The sequence below is a fragment of the Poromitra crassiceps genome (genome assembly GCF_964638095.1).
Source record: "Poromitra crassiceps genome assembly, chromosome: 23".
Taxonomy (NCBI): Eukaryota; Metazoa; Chordata; class Actinopteri; order Beryciformes; family Melamphaidae; genus Poromitra; species Poromitra crassiceps.
Genome location: NC_139639.1, coordinates 21,247,431 through 21,269,220, shown reverse-complemented (window position 1 = coordinate 21,269,220; position 21,790 = coordinate 21,247,431). Strand labels below are relative to the sequence as shown.

General features: G+C 45.1%; 1 protein-coding gene across 1 annotated transcript in view; it reads right to left on the bottom strand.

The window, feature by feature from the left end:
* Positions 1-817: 817 nt before the first annotated feature.
* acsl3b (acyl-CoA synthetase long chain family member 3b) overlaps positions 818-21,790 on the bottom strand; it is a 23,133-nt gene continuing 2,160 nt past the window's right edge. The window contains exons 2-15 of the mRNA XM_083658893.1: positions 11,732-12,250; positions 10,933-11,110; positions 10,621-10,730; positions 10,218-10,356; positions 8,403-8,553; positions 8,005-8,128; positions 7,810-7,881; positions 7,233-7,372; positions 6,582-6,754; positions 6,206-6,280; positions 5,901-6,092; positions 5,695-5,809; positions 4,982-5,139; positions 818-3,871 (exon numbers count right to left, since the gene is read on the bottom strand). Coding sequence (XP_083515019.1) covers positions 3,714-3,871; positions 4,982-5,139; positions 5,695-5,809; positions 5,901-6,092; positions 6,206-6,280; positions 6,582-6,754; positions 7,233-7,372; positions 7,810-7,881; positions 8,005-8,128; positions 8,403-8,553; positions 10,218-10,356; positions 10,621-10,730; positions 10,933-11,110; positions 11,732-12,082 — 2,136 coding nt within the window. The 5' untranslated portion in view covers positions 12,083-12,250 and the 3' untranslated portion in view covers positions 818-3,713. The remainder of the gene's footprint in view (positions 3,872-4,981; positions 5,140-5,694; positions 5,810-5,900; positions 6,093-6,205; positions 6,281-6,581; positions 6,755-7,232; positions 7,373-7,809; positions 7,882-8,004; positions 8,129-8,402; positions 8,554-10,217; positions 10,357-10,620; positions 10,731-10,932; positions 11,111-11,731; positions 12,251-21,790) is intronic.

Sequence of the window (21,790 nt, the reverse complement as noted above, 5' to 3'; positions counted from 1 at the left end):
TTCCGTAAACCCACCGGAACTGAAATGACAGACTAGGTTAACTTCAGTGTTTTCTTGTTAAGAAAAACTCAATTTCAAAGAGAAGACATGTCTCCATTCAAATGAATCAAGATGGAAACAAAGCCAGTGGTGGACCTACACTGTTTCAATCATAGTGCAATTGCTGATTAAGAATTTAATGTAATCTAGCAGGATAAACATAACATAATAATATGGACTGTTCAATTTGTCTTCAATAACTGGTGCTACCCGAGCAAAGCACTGTTCAGACCTAAAAATGATATAGGATCAGGGCTGTTTTCAAGAAGAATTGACATTATTTGTCCCAAGAAACACAATAATCGTACCAACATGCTGTTGGGGAACCAGGTTTATCTAGCAGGTGGAAGTCGAGGGAGCAGGGAGACAAGTTTATTTGTGTCATAAATGAAATTATTTCACAGGTGGAGACCATACATACCATACTGTAGATGTCCTGTGGGAACACTGACAAATCCTTTTGTTTACCAGGTCTGATAGGTTGACTCCCGCAACTGCAGGTTCTGTTTGCGTCGACGTGCCACACGTCCACTTTCACAAACCAGATTCTCTTTCTCTCTCACACACACAGGCCTTCGTTGCCATAGAAACTCTGGTTGCAGGACAAGATTCTAATCAAGTCAGTGATCATATTAGCATGTTGTGCCTGACAGAATGTGTTCCCCACACACACACACACACACACACACACACACACACCTACGAAAAAAAGGGGGAACCAAACGAGCACCAATTACAACACAAACTTTTATTTTCATAACAGAATTTTCAAGGCCAGATTACAAATAAATAAGGAAGGAGACACTTGCAATAGCCCACCTCGCCGGGCCACTTACCCACACAAAACAAAGAGGAGACCCCAAAAACTGGTCAATAATAACAAAGACGATTAAATAGGTTCCAAAGAGGTTTTTACACCTGTACAACTGGTAGCTTTAATGAACTTTGATCATCGTTCTCTCCACTCCAAACCTATTTACAGCACGAGTAAAAACAATAGGAGTGGCAGAATTCATCTTGACACCATCCACCCTCTTTGCCTTGTCCATAGTGAAGTCAGTAGTTCAGATGGATGTCACTACTAAGACATCAGCGAAACACGGGGGGGGGGGGGGCACTTCACATTCTCATGACCCAAGAAGACATGGGTGTCAGAAGGCAACTAGCCACCTCTAGCCAGGCAGAGGAAAGCAGCAAAAAGGACTGACTTGCTACTGAAATTACAGGAGAGAGAAATGTCAAAAAGAAACAATAAAAAAAAACACAGGAAGGGAAGAATGGGTTCTCAGTTTATCATGACAGTGCTATCATTTCTACATGCTAAAATAACCCTTCTGCATGAAGCTATCAGACATCTGATAAGAGAAGTTAGTTTGTGCGCCCGACTGTACCTTTAACAATAATGCAATAGGTATTTTGTATAAGCAAAGCAGGACTGGCATACCAAGCTGTGAGAATATCATGTTGTGACCGTTTTGTCAGTGGCTAGAAGCTGGGGAGTGAGCTGCCCTAACGTAAGGACCACCGACTGACCGAACACCATTTAATCTGCTAGAGATGAGCTACAGTAGACTGAAGCAGCTCTTATTGATGCCATTCAGAGAATATCACCACCCATCACAAAACATAAAGGTGGTGTATGTAATCCATGCGTTCAAATGCATGGCAGCTGGCAAAATCCTACTGAAGATCCTTTTTTATATACATTACACATACAGCATGGAAAAGTATTTGAATGAATGTCTACATGAGCTCATAATGTAGATTCTCACACTTACATAAGGAGTGTATTCATAAGGAGGTATGTTTCATAATTCAATTGTTTGACTGGAGTGCCATTCAAATATCTCTCTCTATATACAATATAGACTGTATATACAGCTCAGGGAAAAAGTTAAGAGACCACTGCAAAATTCAGTCAGGAAAAAGAAGAAGATCTCTCTCGTCTAGCTGGAGATGATTTAAGAAAAAGAAAAAAAATAGTGGTATATTAATTTCTTCCAGGGCTGTATATACATATACTCAAGTGCTTTGGTAAAGTTGCACATTTTTCTTCATCATGCATTTTGTACAATACCAACTATTAGATTTTCACTTTTCAGTCTTGAAGAACATGAAGTCATTTACCACAGTACGTTTGAAACCTTTACAAATGGGCTACATCTACACTCCCCTATCAGTGTCCGTCTACCATTCTCTTGACTTCATTATTACCTACATGTACTGTATACTCCTATGCTTCTATTCCTACAGCTTTTCCTTTATACATCAAAGTGGAAAGTAACAGGCCCAAACATTCATACACGGTGGAAGGGGCTATCTGTGCGTTTTTCCTTCCTACATACTTTAGTTTAAAATTTGTGTATAAATATTGCACATTCAATTTGCATTTCATATTCATAGATACAGGTAACAGTAACTAGACCTATTATATGGCAAAAAAAGAAGAAGAACATGTACAGTTGTAGCCAAAGTAGTTTGGAGAGCAACCAATGAATGCCTAAATGTACAGCTAACTAATGTTACGACATTTCTGGGGGAGGTGTAGTGCCCGGCTTGGAGACCTCCGTACGGTGCATCGGTCATGACTGGAGGAATATGTGGTAGGGCTATCTATGTCAATGAATCCACAAAGAACCAAAGGAATCCAGGGGAAAAAAAGAACGGATAGGACAGAGGTTGCGAGGCAGCCAGGGGCCGGTCAGAGATGGGGGCCCATGGATGCCTTTGACGGGACAGAGGGGACTCCAGACTGGACTCAACTACTGTACTCGAGTCAGTAAACACACACACTCAGATATACACACTTTGGGACACAGGCAAATGAGGGAACAAACGAAAGCTCATTCAAGTCGAAAAAGAAGAAAAAAAATGTCAATAAAAAAACAACAACAACAGGAGAGTAAAGAAATACAAAAAAACGCTCAGAGTAATACAAACCACAAAATAACGGTAATAAAAACATTTAAAAACATCTTACGTTCAATCTCTCATGGCTTTGCGACACTGATAACTCAAAAATGATCCTCGTGAAATGGGTTTCAGAGATGACAAATACAATTAAAACAAGACGAGAAGAGATGAAAACAAAACACAACCCATCACCACATCATTGAAAGATAAAAAGAGATCCCTGCATCGATTCCAACCTGAATGTACTCTTAAAGCCCAGGAGGCCTTGGTCATGCTTTCCCTACCACCAATCTGCACTCCAAGCAGAGTCCAGGACCGTGCGGAACTGATGGAAGGCTCCAGAGAGCAGGGGAGCAAGGAGGAAGGGAGACTAGCAGAGGAGAGGGGCGCGCTGACATCGATTCTGGCGCCACGTTTAAACTTCATGTGCCGCCTTGGGTCGCCATAATTAGCAACCCAAAGCGCTAAAACCGTCAGAGAGGAGCGTCTGGCTGGTTCGGCTACCTGTAAGGGCCCTTCTGCCTTTTGGTTTTGACAGAGTTCTGAACCGGATTCAAGTGTTTCCCCCCCACTTTGATCGAAGCTGGTCGCAGGGAAGCCGAGGAGGTGGTGCTTGGGTTGCTTTGACTATCTGTATTAGTGTGTGTGTGTGTTTTACCTGTATCGATCAATTCCTCACCACATAGTCCTGGTAGTGGCTTCTGAGCTCCCTGTGCATGTGTGTAAGGATATGCTTGTGCTGTAGTGGGTCTTCTTGTGTGTTATTTTCCACCGTACATCCTCTCAATGTCTTCCTGGTAGTGTGATTTGAGCTCCTTGCGCTTCAGTTTGAATGCGTCGGTGACCAGGCCGGTCTCTGGGGTCCAGGCCTCGGCGCTCAGGCAGATCTTCTTGGGGATCTCAAAGCGCTCCAGTTTGGCTGGTCGGAGCAGAGCAAAACCACAAGTCAGGAAGGACAGATATCACGTATAAAAACTAGTACCAAGCGTGCTAGAAAGGCAGGAGACACTATCGCACCATGGCTGAATTGCTAACCTGCATTGCTTTGGTTTATATTGCTTTATAGACAGCCAAAGTGAACGTCACTTCCTGCTTCAGCACTGTACCAGAGATTTTCATCCGCCATTTATTTTCCCATAGACATTTCGTAAAATGCTTATAAAAATAGTTTTACTTGGTCAAACCACAACGGTTCAGATATATTTAGAAACAGGAGCGACCACATAACATTTCACTTGGACCAAAACGTACTTTGTGAATTTAAAGAAAATATTTGTTCGGTGGTGTTTTTTTAAGTTTTGGTCCGAGCAAAATGTTCTATGGTCTCTCCCGATTGTAAATATAGCTGAACCGTTTGGTTTGACTAAGTAAAACTATTTTTACAAGAATTTTACAAAATGTTTATGGGAAAATAAATGGCGGATGAAAATCTCTGGTACAGTGCTTAAGCAGGAAGTGACGTTCACGTTGGCTCTCTATTGGCTGTTCTCATCTAAGAGCAAACTTACAATGACTGCAGCAACAGTAGACAAGGCTTCAATTCGTACACTACCAGTCAAGTTTGGACACACCTGATTGACTGTACTATGTTTTTCTTTGTCTTAAAGCCATTTTGATCTAAAGGCTTATGCTTAAATGTTTGACATGTGTTTCTTAGACAAATATAAACTGTGAAGTTGAAGCCCATCTACTGTATGAATTTCTCTCCGAAGCCTTTGCCTGTCCATCAACGCAAAGGGCGGTTATTTTAAAGAATTGAAAATATAATATAGTAATATAGTTTTGATTTGTTTCACACTTTTTTTGTGTCATTTCATAGCTTTGACATCTTTAGCTATTATTCTAAAATGTGAAAAATAAAGAAAAATGCTTGTGTCCAAACTTTTGACTGGTAGTATAATTTCAAGCAAAAAATGCAAGTGCAGGCCTTAGTGGCATTACAATATTCCTGTGACCATAGCATGATGTAAGATGCAAGTCGTAGGAAAAGAAGGTCTAAGTATAGCAATGGAAGGGTTATTCTCCCTACCTGAGATGGCAGCCTCAGTAATGATGCGGAGGACCTCTCTCTCCATCTCAGGGTTGTTGCAGATCTCCTCCCAGCTGCCTCTCACCTGCCTCTGCTCCGCCAACACCATGAGCTGCTTGTGGTTGGGCACCACGAAGCTGATCACGTACGACTGGTCACTGAAGAAAAACAGAAACAGGATGGTCCACAAGTTTTGTGTGTGTGTGTGTGTATGTGTGTGTAACTTGTTGTTTATCAGCCAGTGTTGTAGTACTCGAGTCCAATTTTGAGGACTCATGACTCGACTTGGACTTGAGCATTCATCCATTTGAACTCGGAAGTTGGAGAAGAGCGTTTTTTGTTTCGTTAGTTTTTGTAATAAAGTCTCTGCTTGGTTAGACAGACTTCTCCGATGGTGGCGCGTGCACGTGCACACCCGAGCGTTAAGCATCCGACAACGGGAGTGAGTGCTGATACTGACCTCACATCACCGCTACAAGATTCAACAGACTTTTCCTGTGATTATTGTGTTGCTGTTAGGCAATAATAGCAGAAGCTCCACTCTAGCTTCAAAACTGAGCTCGTCAAACACGGACTCGTGGCCCACAAATTTTTACGAGCTTCAACTTGAAAATATTTTGCGGCCCACTAGAGGGCGCATTGGTTGGGAAACACTGATCTAGAGAAACCGAGAGAGGCAGAAAGAGACAGAAAGAGCGCGTGTAGGCTTTTACCTGTTGGCGTAGGCACAGATGTTGTCTATGAGCGAGCAGTTCTTCAGAACAGCCTCCACTTTTCCTAGAGAGACGTACTCGCCCGCCTGCAATTTCACCAGGTCCTTCTTACGGTCTACAGGGAGAGAACACACTTTAGAATCCTATCTGCATTTTCACCGACCCCCCCTCCCACCACCACCCACACATGTTTATGGATTAATTACCAATGATCTTGAGGCATCCGTCAGGGTGGACCTCTCCGATGTCTCCGGTGCAGAACCATCGCTGGCCGTTCGCATCCAAAAAAAAGTCCTTGCAGTTCTTGGCTTCGTTCTTGTAGTAGCCCATGGTCACATTGGGTCCGCCCATCACAATCTCCCCCCGTGGGTTGGGCTTGTCTGTGCTGTAGTAACCACCTGGAGGAGCACAGAGCTTATTCATAATCATAATAAAAGAAGAAGACACTGAAGATCATTATTTTCTCTCTTGCTCGCTCCCTCTACAGTCTGGTCGTTGGCATCCCACTCACCCTCTTCCCAGTCCTTGAGAGTTATCTCTGAGCAAACTAGTGGAGCGCCCACTCGTCCTGTGCTGTAGTCCCAATCTGAAGATAAAGAAACACACGCACACGCACGCACACGCACACACACACACACACACACACACACACACACACACACACACACACACACACACACACACACACACACACACACACACACACACACACACACACACACACACACACACACACACACACACACACACACACACACACCTGTGTTACCATGGTAGATCTAGGCAATAACTGCACATCAAATATGCTGCCTTTTTGATTGGTTATCTTTTCATTTCCCTCTGGGCAGAAAGAAAGTCTCCCTCCCTCCCAAAGCTATTTGACTTACTGTCAGTGATGCTGCCAGCTCCGCAGGTCTCCGTCAGGCCGTAGCCTTGGCCCACAGGGCAGCACAGACAGATGTTCATGAAGCGCTGGGTGGCAGCCGACAGCGGAGCTCCGCCTGACAGCAGCACCCGCGTGCTCCCTCCCAACAGCGTGCGCACCCGTTTGAACACGATGCTGAGGGGGGAGGCAGAGGAATAAGACTTAACTTAACTTAACTTAACTTAACTTAACTTAACTTAACACATACAGCACAGAGATGCAGAGAGGAGGAGGAGGGAATCAGAGTGGCTACTGGCTACACTCTCACATAGCAGACGAAAATACAGCAAGTCATTCAAAACTTTCCAAAGTTAGTGATGAATCTACATGGAATCAAGATATTGATTATTGGACACTCCAAAGGCATTATTAAATCAATACTATGCAATGTTTCGTGTGTGCTAGAGAATCCTTCTCTGTTGAATGGCTTCACTTCCAGTGTGTGAGTGTTTAACAGGGTTAGGTTAAGAATTATGCCTGGGTTAAGGTTAGCCATGTACTGTAGGTTAATGGTTAATGTTCGCTAATGTATCGACTTAAAGTGAGTGAAGGTAGTCAATTGAAGGAGCCTCGCTCTAGATCCAGCCCATGTATACTGTGGTGTGTGTGTTACCTGTCGCAGAGAGGCGTGTTGTAGCCTTTGGAGATCTGCTCCATCTTGTAGTTGTAGGCCAGCACAAAGAGCGTCTTCTGAAAGTGGCTCATCTCCTCCACTTTGGTCATCACATTCTTATAGATGCGGTCCATGATCTCCTACACAGGCCAGGCAGAGAGACGGGGGAGAAGAAAAGAAAAAAGAGAAAAGAAAGCATATAACTCTTGCAATTGCAAAATGCCAGACTCTCTCCAGGCTGCAATGTCTTGACTGGATTTGAAGGACTTTGGTCAGTTTTTAATATGTATAATGTTAATTGGATGACTGTTAAAGATCAGGATGGCCATATTGCTCTGCTCGTCTGCTGGCTATAATACATTAAGTTCATTCTTCACAAGAAATATCATTATGTGAAATGGCGATTGTGTACAAACATTCGCTACAACTACGTGTTAATGTGTTTCTGTGTCCTCTCAGCTCCATGAAGGACTGGAACGTTAACAGCAAATACCATCAGAGCTTCTTCCAGAACAGACTTGGCAGCATCTTATCTTATCTGGCATTTGTGCCGTTTATGTGGTGGTAAGAGACTTACCGGCACAGCAGCCATGAGGGTAGGTCTCAGCACGCTGGTGTCTCCTTTACTGCCCTTCTTTATCTTGGTCGACTGGACAAATGAAACGAGACAAGCCACGGTGTTGGCAGCATCGCTTAACAGCAGCGGTGACGCTGTACGTCTCAATAATATATGACCTATGACTCTAACGCATCCAGGAGAGACAACACTGACCTGGTCGGCTAGCGTCTGTGGGGACGAGTAGCCGATGCGACAGCCGTGAGAGATGCACACCAGTTCAGCACTCAGCTCTAGAACATGGGCCAAGGGCAGGTAGCCAATGTAGGTGTCTGTTTCGCTGCAAGCACAGAAACGATCTTGGGTTAATTTCCACTATACAGACAACAAAGAAAGTACAATCTTGGGGGGTAGTAGAGGACACAAAAAACCTGCAGAGGTTATAGACATGGTAGAATATATGTTTGTTTTTTTGTTCAGTTCAAGAGAGGAAGCGGCACACAAAGGAGCATGAAGCAGACGACGGGAAAAGAAAGTATAGCTGAGAAGTGGAGGAGAGGAAGTGAGAGAGATCATGTGATCCGGAGAGAACGGTGAATGTGACGCGGGCATACTCGAGGTTGGGGATCCGCTCGGCCATGCCCGTGATGGCGGCGATGATGTTGCTGTGGGAGATCATGACGCCCTTAGGGACGCCTGTGGACCCGCTGGTGTACATGATGACGGCCATGTCGGACGGGCCCGGCTGGCTGCGATCCTCTGCCACTGTGGAGGAAGAAGAGCGGGCGGAGGCTGGTTAGAGAGGGATACGAATTCATTACGCATTAAATAGGGGTGTCACGATACACTCAGTTCACGATACGATACGTATCACGATACTGGGTTCACGATAACGATACGATACGATACGATTTTAACAATATTTTTTTAAACTTGAATAATGACAATATATGACTGGAAAAGTAGTATTTTATTTGAAATGCACAAATACAAAACATGCTGTTGTGGGAAATTGTTATTACAATAACAACTAGAAAAAACATGAGATTGGAGATAAGGCTTATCTTGAAATAGAATGAGTTACACCGTCACTTAGATTTACTTTGAACTAAAAGGTTTCTCAGCAGTATAAATTCTCATTATGCATCTTCAGTTTTTCTTCAAACTCAAACAACAAGACTTTTCTTAGTCTATTTTTTATGCATCTTCAATTTTTCCTGTCAAGTAAACAGTTTTGCCAGAAACTCAATTGAATGGTTTCTCTCCTGTATAACTTCTCATGTGTCTCTTCAGAGACTTGTTCAACTGAACTACTTTCCACACATTGAACTTCAACAAACAAAGACGTTTCTTTGTCTATTTTTGGAAAAAAAAAAAAAAAAAATTTCACGATATGAGATTTCATCTCAACGATACATATCGTGACGTTTTACTATCGCGAAATTTCGTGGGACGATATATTGTGACACCCCTACGCATTACTGTATTAGCAATAACAATATATTAAGAGAGGAAGCGATGTCTTTTCACTAAGATACAGAAGATAGCCATAACATCTCTTCCATTAAGACTGTAGTCGTCCAATACAAAGCATAATAAATCCAAGTGAGAGCTCCTCAAACACTCGTTTGCCACGAAGGGCTTGAAGGGGATTTAGTGTCGTCTTCAAGAGGAAGAGGAAGGGTACTGCACCTTCATCAAAAGAAATCGAAGATTTTGATGATTTTTTAGCCTTATCCACTTCTACCAATCTTAATGCATATGCATTTTTTGGTATCCATGTGAAGTCCATTGTAGATGTAATATGGCTACACACTTAGATACTATGTACTGTATATACTTGAGGAAACATGTATTGTGGTTGTCGATGAATTTCAGATGTTTCATTTCTTTACCAAAGTGGAGAAGTATAAGCATAACTCAAGTCTTTCTACACATGGACGACATGTTTGTTTACATCTGTCTCAGCCCAAACATGAAGTTCATCATGAGGGGTATTCCTATGTATTCTCCTAAAGATCTTGCTCTATCTCCCTCTTGTTTTCCTGAAAGGCCAAAGCAATGAGAGGATTTTATTTTTGGGGCGAGTTCACCTCTTGCTGACTCATAGCACAGCACATCACACACATTACTCATCAGGCTGCTGGCTTTGTATAAGCCCCCATCAGCGTACTTCAAGTTCCAGCTCCATGACTAAAATAGAAATCCTCTTTTAATCACATTTGGTGTCACTGGAGAAGATGTTGATTTGTACAGCACTTGTCACTTGAGTACTTTGCACTTTATATTCTGAAGAGAATCGTGGATCGTCATCAGAAAACATTTTTTTTTCCCCTCGCTAACACCTCGGTGAAAATGATCAAAATGTCGAGCAGTGTGCGGATTCTTTGCAGGACCTGGGTCCTAAATCACACTGCAGCAAAACGTACTATTTTCAGGCCTGGAGCCCATCTCCTGCACAGTCTCCATGTTGTAGACCATGATGCCTCTGGGGAGGTCTGGCCAGCTGGTGGGCTTCTTGTCGACGACAATGATATGCTGCAGCCTCGGCACATCACACAGTATTGCCTGGGAGATGGAGTTGGGTGGGAGGGAGGGAGGGAGGGAGGGGAGGGGAGAGATGAGTCATTACTAAATGCAAATAAGAGTTGAGCTCTTCATCAAGCCCTAATCTCGCATGCAAAACGCAAACAGTGAATCAGTGACATGTCAGTGAATTTAATTGAATCTAGCTTTAAAGAGAGGAAATGCAGGGCCTTGTGCGACACAGGTGACAGATGACAGAAATACTGTAGAATCTAGATTGTAGCATAGCATTAGCATGGCAGCTACCTTGAGACGGCCCTGCAGGAGGTCTTTGCTTGTGATGATGTGGGTGACCTCTGTCTCGTTCAGGCCGTGGGAGATGGCGGTGGGTCCAAGAGTGGCGTACAGGGTCACCACTGTCACAATCAAAACCAGTGGAGTTGGTCAATCACATAAAGCAGGAGGGAACATCATGTCTGTATGTTTTTGTACATTTGCTATTTTTGTGTCTGGATCCTGTGGCATGACTAAGTTTATAATATAAATATAATAATATATAATAATTATTATTATATATGTATGAGTATGTCTGTATGACCATGCTTGTCTGTCACTCACGGGGGAAGTTGTACATGAAGCAGGCCAGCGCTGCTATGAGCCACTCTGCTCTGGTCTCACAGAAGATGGCGATGTTACAGTGAGGCCTCTGTCCGAGAGCTGCCAGACCACTGCCAAAAGACTTTGATGTCTGGTAGGCCTCCTCGTATGACAGCCAGTTATAGTCCCCCAAAATGACCTACACACAGCATACATAGGCTGATCATCAATTTGGGCTTATTTCTACAGTACATACTAAGCTCTACTGTACAGGCTGAGCTCTAGTCTTGGGTGCTACAGAGACTAGAGGCATTAATCACGGCTGCAATACTGAAATCTTTGAATCCGAAAGAGGTCTGATGTTATTACCATTCATACAATAACATCATTCATACACGGTCAGTCAGCGCCCTCTATGGAGCTTTTGCAGCTATGCAGCTGAGTGTTCAGCTGTGAGACAGACAAAGGGCCAGTGAAACGGCACTCTGACGGTGCAGAGTATCGGTGCTCCTCCACCCACATTCCTCACACTAACCACGCTGGCAGACTGCACCGCACCGCGCCCCTCTCAGACATAACCAAACGCCCGGCAACTTCACAGAGTCACGTCACATTTACACGCCTGGATGAGAAGATGAGATGCGGGTTACAACCTTGTGGCTTAAAACAGATTGAGGTTGAACGCCCGTTTCTGAGAATAGAATTTCTAAAAGACTCGTGAAACAAGGTATGATCTGGTGTGCGTGTGCCAAATGGGCAAGCGTACCAGGAACAGCAATACACATTATATACACGGCAGCAATCCTACAATGTCCCTCACCTTCTTGAAGACCTTGCCGTTAGGCTGGAGCTCATCCTCCTCGCTGAGCACCTGCCTGGTGCCCAGACAGTCTCTCTCTGGGAACCTCCTGGCTGCGTATTCAAACACCTTGTCCAGGGAGTCCACCCCGGGGTGCAGCCACGCCACTAGCTTCTGCTGGCTGTTGACGGCCCGGTAAGGCCCCGCTGGGTGCCCGCTTATTGAGCGCGCCTTGACCCGGCGCGCCCGCTCCAGGTTGGTGCCAGCCCCGGAGAAGAAGTACCAGGGCAGGAAGGTGATGACGGAGTAGACCCAGACTACAGAGCGGAAGACCTGCAGCAGCAGGGGGTTCATGTCCTCTTTCAACTTCATCTTTAAGCTCGGGGGTGTGGAGCTGGGAGGGCCAGAGGGGAAGGGGGACCAGGGGCGCAACAGCACACCTCACTGCTCTGTGCTCTTTCAGTGAGACGACTGCAGGCACAGGATCTTGAGAGAGGGGTTGTGGAGCGTCCGGTCTCGTGCCGAGCGGTTCAGCCAGACCTGCAAGACAGAAGCATGGCGTTTGTTAGAAATGGTGGTCTGCACAGTGCACCAGCATATTATGCTGAAATATAGAGTGACAGAAAATGTGAGCACGCGCACACATAACTGCCCTCTGATAAATCAATGCGTGCTTGGAGACGGTTACAGCCTATTCTTAGCCTGTTCCTCAGTCAGCACTATTTTGCCCCTGGCTCAAGAGCACAGACAGCAGCCTCGGGGGACGATGTGTCGAGCAACAATGTAGCTACCTGACAGAGGAAGCATCATGCTGTAACACTGTAGCTACCTGACAGAGGAAGCATCATGCTGTAACACTGTAGCTACCTGACAGAGGAAGCATCATGGTGTAACACTGTAGCTACCTGACAGAGGAAGCATCATGCTGTAACACTGTAGCTACCTGACAGAGGAAGCATCCTGCTGTAACACTGTAGCTACCTGACAGAGGAAGCATCATGCTGTAACACTGTAGCTACCTGACAGAGGAAGCATCATGCTGTAACACTGTAGCTACCTGACAGAGGAAGCATCCTGCTGTAACACTGTAGCTACCTGACAGAGGAAGCATCATGGTGTAACACTGTAGCTACCTGACAGAGGAAGCATCATCCTGTAACACTGTAGCTACCTGACAGACGAAGCATCATCCTGTAACACTGTAGCTACCTGACAGAGGAAGCATCATGCTGTAACACTGTAGCTACCTGACAGATGAAGCATCATGCTGTAACACTGTAGCTACCTGACAGAGGAAGCATCATGCTGTAACACTGTAGCTACCTGACAGATGAAGCATCATGCTGTAACACTGTAGCTACCTGACAGAGGAAGCATCATGCTGTAACACTGTAGCTACCTGACAGATGAAGCATCATGCTGTAACACTGTAGCTACCTGACAGAGGAAGCATCATGGTGTAACACTGTAGCTACCTGACAGAGGAAGCATCATGGTGTAACACTGTAGCTACCTGACAGATGAAGCATCATGGTGTAACACTGTAGCTACCTGACAGATGAAGCATCATGCTGTAACACTGTAGCTACCTGACAGATGAAGCATCATGCTGTAACACTGTAGCTACCTGACAGAGGAAGCATCATGCTGTAACACTGTAGCTACCTGACAGATGAAGCATCATGCTGTAACACTGTAGCTACCTGACAGAGGAAGCATCATGCTGTAACACTGTAGCTACCTGACAGATGAAGCATCATGCTGTAACACTGTAGCTACCTGACAGAGGAAGCATCATGCTGTAACACTGTAGCTACCTGACAGATGAAGCATCGTGCTGTAACACTGTAGCTACCTGACAGAGGAAGCATCATGGTGTAACACTGTAGCTACCTGACAGAGGAAGCATCATGGTGTAACACTGTAGCTACCTGACAGAGGAAGCATCATGCTGTAACACTGTAGCTACCTGACAGAGGAAGCATCCTGCTGTAACACTGTAGCTACCTGACAGAGGAAGCATCATGCTGTAACACTGTAGCTACCTGACAGATGAAGCATCGTGCTGTAACACTGTAGCTACCTGACAGATGAAGCATCATGCTGTAACACTGTAGCTACCTGACAGATGAAGCATCGTGCTGTAACACTGTAGCTACCTGACAGATGAAGCATCATGCTGTAACACTGTAGCTACCTGACAGAGGAAGCATCCTGCTGTAACACTGTAGCTACCTGACAGAGGAAGCATCATGCTGTAACACTGTAGCTACCTGACAGATGAAGCATCGTGCTGTAACACTGTAGCTACCTGACAGATGAAGCATCATGCTGTAACACTGTAGCTACCTGACAGATGAAGCATCATGCTGTAACACTGTAGCTACCTGACAGAGGAAGCATCGTGCTGTAACACTGTAGCTACCTGACAGATGAAGCATCATGCTGTAACACTGTAGCTACCTGACAGATGAAGCATCGTGCTGTAACACTGTAGCTACCTGACAGAGGAAGCATCATGGTGTAACACTGTAGCTACCTGACAGAGGAAGCATCATGGTGTAACACTGTAGCTACCTGACAGAGGAAGCATCATGCTGTAACACTGTAGCTACCTGACAGAGGAAGCATCCTGCTGTAACACTGTAGCTACCTGACAGAGGAAGCATCATGCTGTAACACTGTAGCTACCTGACAGATGAAGCATCGTGCTGTAACACTGTAGCTACCTGACAGATGAAGCATCATGCTGTAACACTGTAGCTACCTGACAGAGGAAGCATCATGCTGTAACACTGTAGCTACCTGACAGATGAAGCATCATGGTGTAACACTGTAGCTACCTGACAGAGGAAGCATCATGCTGTAACACTGTAGCTACCTGACAGATGAAGCATCATGCTGTAACACTGTAGCTACCTGACAGAGGAAGCATCATGCTGTAACACTGTAGCTACCTGACAGATGAAGCATCATGCTGTAACACTGTAGCTACCTGACAGAGGAAGCATCATGCTGTAACACTGTAGCTACCTGACAGATGAAGCATCATGCTGTAACACTGTAGCTACCTGACAGAGGAAGCATCATGCTGTAACACTGTAGCTACCTGACAGATGAAGCATCGTGCTGTAACACTGTAGCTACCTGACAGAGGAAGCATCATGGTGTAACACTGTAGCTACCTGACAGAGGAAGCATCATGGTGTAACACTGTAGCTACCTGACAGAGGAAGCATCATGCTGTAACACTGTAGCTACCTGACAGAGGAAGCATCCTGCTGTAACACTGTAGCTACCTGACAGAGGAAGCATCATGCTGTAACACTGTAGCTACCTGACAGATGAAGCATCGTGCTGTAACACTGTAGCTACCTGACAGATGAAGCATCATGCTGTAACACTGTAGCTACCTGACAGATGAAGCATCGTGCTGTAACACTGTAGCTACCTGACAGATGAAGCATCATGCTGTAACACTGTAGCTACCTGACAGAGGAAGCATCATGCTGTAACACTGTAGCTACCTGACAGAGGAAGCATCCTGCTGTAACACTGTAGCTACCTGACAGAGGAAGCATCATGCTGTAACACTGTAGCTACCTGACAGATGAAGCATCGTGCTGTAACACTGTAGCTACCTGACAGATGAAGCATCATGCTGTAACACTGTAGCTACCTGACAGATGAAGCATCATGCTGTAACACTGTAGCTACCTGACAGAGGAAGCATCGTGCTGTAACACTGTAGCTACCTGACAGATGAAGCATCATGCTGTAACACTGTAGCTACCTGACAGATGAAGCATCGTGCTGTAACACTGTAGCTACCTGACAGAGGAAGCATCATGCTGTAACACTGTAGCTACCTGACAGATGAAGCATCATGCTGTAACACTGTAGCTACCTGACAGATGAAGCATCGTGCTGTAACACTGTAGCTACCTGACAGAGGAAGCATCCTGCTGTAACACTGTAGCTACCTGACAGATGAAGCATCATGGTGTAACACTGTAGCTACCTGACAGAGGAAGCATCATGGTGTAACACTGTAGCTACCTGACAGAGGAAGCATCATGGTGTAACACTGTAGCTACCTGACAGAGGAAGCATCATGGTGTAACACTGTAGCTACCTGACAGATGAAGCATCATGCTGTAACACTGTAGCTACCTGACAGAGGAAGCATCATGGTGTAACACTGTAGCTACCTGACAGAGGAAGCATCATGCTGTAACACTGTAGCTACCTGACAGAGGAAGCATCCTGCTGTAACACTGTAGCTACCTGACAGAGGAAGCATCATGCTGTAACACTGTAGCTACCTGACAGATGAAGCATCGTGCTGTAACACTGTAGCTACCTGACAGATGAAGCATCATGCTGTAACACTGTAGCTACCTGACAGAGGAAGCATCATGCTGTAACACTGTAGCTACCTGACAGATGAAGCATCATGGTGTAACACTGTAGCTACCTGACAGAGGAAGCATCATGCTGTAACACTGTAGCTACCTGACAGATGAAGCATCATGCTGTAACACTGTAGCTACCTGACAGAGGAAGCATCATGCTGTAACACTGTAGCTACCTGACAGAGGAAGCATCATGCTGTAACACTGTAGCTACCTGACAGATGAAGCATCGTGCTGTAACACTGTAGCTACCTGACAGAGGAAGCATCATGTTGTAACACTGTAGCTACCTGACAGATGAAGCATCATGGTGTAACACTGTAGCTACCTGACAGAGGAAGCATCATGGTGTAACACTGTAGCTACCTGAGAGAGGAAGCATCATGCTGTAACACTGTAGCTACCTGACAGATGAAGCATCATGCTGTAACACTGTAGCTACCTGACAGAGGAAGCATCATGCTGTAACACTGTAGCTACCTGACAGAGGAAGCATCATGCTGTAACACTGTAGCTACCTGACAGAGGAAGCATCATGGTGTAACACTGTAGCTACCTGACAGAGGAAGCATCATGGTGTAACACTGTAGCTACCTGACAGAGGAAGCATCATGTTGTAACACTGTAGCTACCTGACAGATGAAGCATCATGGTGTAACACTGTAGCTACCTGACAGATGAAGCATCCTGCTGTAACACTGTAGCTACCTGACAGAGGAAGCATCATGCTGTAACACTGTAGCTACCTGACAGATGAAGCATCATGGTGTAACACTGTAGCTACCTGACAGAGGAAGCATCATGCTGTAACACTGTAGCTACCTGACAGATGAAGCATCATGCTGTAACACTGTAGCTACCTGACAGAGGAAGCATCATGCTGTAACACTGTAGCTACCTGACAGAGGAAGCATCATGCTGTAACACTGTAGCTACCTGACAGATGAAGCATCGTGCTGTAACACTGTAGCTACCTGACAGATGAAGCATCATGCTGTAACACTGTAGCTACCTGACAGAGGAAGCATCATGCTGTAACACTGTAGCTACCTGACAGATGAAGCATCGTGCTGTAACACTGTAGCTACCTGACAGAGGAAGCATCATGGTGTAACACTGTAGCTACCTGACAGATGAAGCATCATCCTGTAACACTGTAGCTACCTGACAGAGGAAGCATCATGCTGTAACACTGTAGCTACCTGACAGATGAAGCATCATGCTGTAACACTGTAGCTACCTGACAGATGAAGCATCATGCTGTAACACTGTAGCTACCTGACAGATGAAGCATCATGCTGTAACACTGTAGCTACCTGACAGAGGAAGCATCATGCTGTAACACTGTAGCTACCTGACAGATGAAGCATCGTGCTGTAACACTGTAGCTACCTGACAGAGGAAGCATCATGGTGTAACACTGTAGCTACCTGACAGAGGAAGCATCATCCTGTAACACTGTAGCTACCTGACAGAGGAAGCATCATGCTGTAACACTGTAGCTACCTGACAGAGGAAGCATCATGGTGTAACACTGTAGCTACCTGACAGAGGAAGCATCATCCTGTAACACTGTAGCTACCTGACAGAGGAAGCATCATGCTGTAACACTGTAGCTACCTGACAGAGGAAGCATCCTGCTGTAACACTGTAGCTACCTGACAGAGGAAGCATCATGCTGTAACACTGTAGCTACCTGACAGATGAAGCATCGTGCTGTAACACTGTAGCTACCTGACAGATGAAGCATCATGCTGTAACACTGTAGCTACCTGACAGAGGAAGCATCATGCTGTAACACTGTAGCTACCTGACAGAGGAAGCATCATGCTGTAACACTGTAGCTACCTGACAGATGAAGCATCATGCTGTAACACTGTAGCTACCTGACAGAGGAAGCATCATGGTGTAACACTGTAGCTACCTGACAGAGGAAGCATCATGCTGTAACACTGTAGCTACCTGACAGAGGAAGCATCATGCTGTAACACTGTAGCTACCTGACAGATGAAGCATCATGTTGTAACACTGTAGCTACCTGACAGACGAAGCATCATGTTGTAACACTGTAGCTACCTGACAGAGGAAGCATCATGCTGTAACACTGTAGCTACCTGACAGAGGAAGCATCATGCTGTAACACTGTAGCTACCTGACAGAGGAAGCATCATGTTGTAACACTGTAGCTACCTGACAGATGAAGCATCATGCTGTAACACTGTAGCTACCTGACAGAGGAAGCATCATGCTGTAACACTGTAGCTACCTGACAGAGGAAGCATCATGCTGTAACACTGTAGCTACCTGACAGAGGAAGCATCATGTTGTAACACTGTAGCTACCTGACAGATGAAGCATCATGTTGTAACACTGTAGCTACCTGACAGAGGAAGCATCATGTTGTAACACTGTAGCTACCTGACAGATGAAGCATCATCCTGTAACACTGTAGCTACCTGACAGATGAAGCATCCTGCTGTAACACTGTAGCTACCTGACAGAGGAAGCATCCTGCTGTAACACTGTAGCTACCTGACAGATGAAGCATCATGCTGTAACACTGTAGCTACCTGACAGAGGAAGCATCATGGTGTAACACTGTAGCTACCTGACAGAGGAAGCATCATGTTGTAACACTGTAGCTACCTGACAGATGAAGCATCATGCTGTAACACTGTAGCTACCTGACAGATGAAGCATCATGCTGTAACACTGTAGCTACCTGACAGAGGAAGCATCATGCTGTAACACTGTAGCTACCTGACAGAGGAAGCATCATCCTGTAACACTGTAGCTACCTGACAGATGAAGCATCATGCTGTAACACTGTAGCTACCTGACAGAGGAGGCATCCTGCTGTAACACTGTAGCTACCTGACAGACGAAGCAACATCCTGTAACACTGTAGCTACCTGACAGAGGAGGCATCCTGCTGTAACACTGTAGCTACCTGACAGAGGAAGCATCCTGCTGTAACACTGTAGCCACCTGACAGAGGAAGCATCATGCTGTAACACTGTAGCTACCTGACAGAGGAAGCATCATGTTGTAACACTGTAGCTACCTGACAGAGGAAGCATCATGCTGTAACACTGTAGCTACCTGACAGAGGAAGCATCCTGCTGTAACACTGTAGCTACCTGACAGAGGAAGCATCCTGCTGTAACACTGTAGCTACCTGACAGAGGAAGCATCATGGTGTAACACTGTAGCTACCTGACAGATGAAGCATCATGCTGTAACACTGTAGCTACCTGACAGAGGAAGCATCATGCTGTAACACTGTAGCTACCTGACAGAGGAAGCATCATGCTGTAACACTTAAAAACATTATTCAGGCTAAATATTTCCTGGGTGATCTAAGGCCATCATATAGCCAGCCCAGAATGTTTTTTTTAATAGAGTTATTATTAACCTGCTATTAATACATACCACTGAATCAAACAGTTTCCATCTTAGCAAAGAGAACACTGGGCTTACAGTTAGACCCCTTCTGTTTAGCCCAGCAAAGTTAGCCGAGGGCCAGAGTGTAGCCTGATAGTGCAGCACTCTAGCCACTGAACCTGAGCATGTGGGGAGCAGAAGCAGTGACACACACAGATGATGGTTAGCCTTAACCTAGCCACTGCTCAGTAGGTGAAGGTCTGGAGATCCGATGATGGTTAGCCTTAACCTAGCCACTGCTCAGTAGGTGAAGGTCTAGAGATCAGATGATGGTTAGCCTTAACCTAGCCACTGCTCAGTAGGTGAAGGCCTGGAGATCAGATGATGGTTAGCCTTAACCTAGCCACTGCTCAGTAGGTGAAGGTCTAGAGATCAGATGATGGTTAGCCTTAACCTAGCCACTGCTCAGTAGGTGAAGGCCTGGAGATCAGATGATGGTTAGCCTTAACCTAGCCACTGCTCAGTAGGTGAAGGCCTGGAGATCAGATGATGGTTAGCCTTAACCTAGCCACTGCTCAGTAGGTGAAGGTCTAGAGATCAGATGATGGTTAGCCTTAACCTAGCCACTGCTCAGTAGGTGAAGGTCTAGAGATCAGATGATGGTTAGCCTTAACCTAGCCAGCAATATGACAGTGCTGAGAGGAATCCAACACTGATTGATGAGGTGAGGTGGGCTTAGCCTAGGTAAACCCAGCCACCACGTGACCTGCTCTCTCAGTTCCCAGTCACTATCATAGTGACTGAGAACAGGTCTGAGAGCAGGTCACGTGGGGGATGGGTTTACCCAGGCTAAGGTGGGCTGGTCCTGGCGTGGGGCTCAGCCACAGCAAACACTGAACATTACTCACTCTACCTGTTCAACAACTTCACTATCCAAGAGATGTGTCCAAGAATCAAATTTCGATGTTTTATTTAAGCATAGATTGTAGATCAAAATGGCTTTTAAGCTAATGAAAAACAAAATATATTCAGCCAGGTGTGTCCAAACTTTTCACTGGTAGTGTAAGGTGATATTTGAAGCCTTTTCTACTGTTACACTCAGTCACTCTTGGATACAAAATGAAGTCCTCCCCAGTCCCCATAGCAACTCAACTGTGGTGCCATCATGACATCGCTTGCCTTTTCTGCCACACTTTGTAATCAGGTGTGTCCAAACTTTTGATCAAAAATGAATAGCGGCTACTGGCTAGACTAATTAATGATTACCCAGTGGGTGTCCGGCCCGGGCCAGCTGGACTACCTAACACTGCTGTGCTCACCTGCACTGCACCACTCTCTGCTGCTGCACCCCCCTACTACCGCTCCAGAACTGAGAGAACCATTTGCCATTTGCTTCCACACAACAATAGTCATTCACGTGTGGCTCTTAGTGTATGTATGGAGTTCATAAGAGTGTGTGCGTGTACGTGTGTGTGTGTGTGTGTGTGTGTGTGCGTGTGACGCGTGTGTGTGTGTGTGCATGCGTGCGCGTCCAGCTTTTGCTCCAAAACCAGCTTTGACACAGCTGCCTGAGGATAAAATTAATTGTATGCAGTATAATATGATACATTCCTCTCAAGAGTACAGTATCAATATGCTGGCTACGAATAGAAAACAACTAACAACTGAAAGAGCCCTTAAATGCTGTGCTGTTCCATCGAATAATATGTAATAATTTGTAGCTTCTAACTCGTAAGTAGAATCATTTTGAGATTTCAACTTTTTACTGCCTTTGAATGAAAGGAAAGGTGAATAATGAAATGCAGTATCATGTAGACCAGGGGTCTTCAACCCTTTTCCAGCCCAAGTTGATAGAGAATCACAGCTTGTTTGATAGAGAAACAGAGCAGGGACCCCTAAGATTCAAAATAAATAAATACAATTGTGCTGCATTTTAAGCGTGGCCTATAATAATATTTATAATCCAGCACACACCAGGACATGACATCCCCTTGACATATAAAAAAAAAAGCAAGGAGGAGCAAACAACACGTTTCGCATATATTGCTTCATCAGATTTGCTTTGTAAATCTTTTTTTTGTCAAAAGTAGCTTTATTACTTCTTGGAGTTTACTCAATATGATTAATATTTTTTTGTCTAATATACATTTTCTAAATTTCCACAAACTACTTTGACAAAAATTGGCAGGCAGACCCCCTGAAAGTACCTCTGCGGACCCCCCAGGGGTCACTCACAGACCCCCGGTTGAAGACCACTGCCATTTGTAGGCTGGTTTATCAG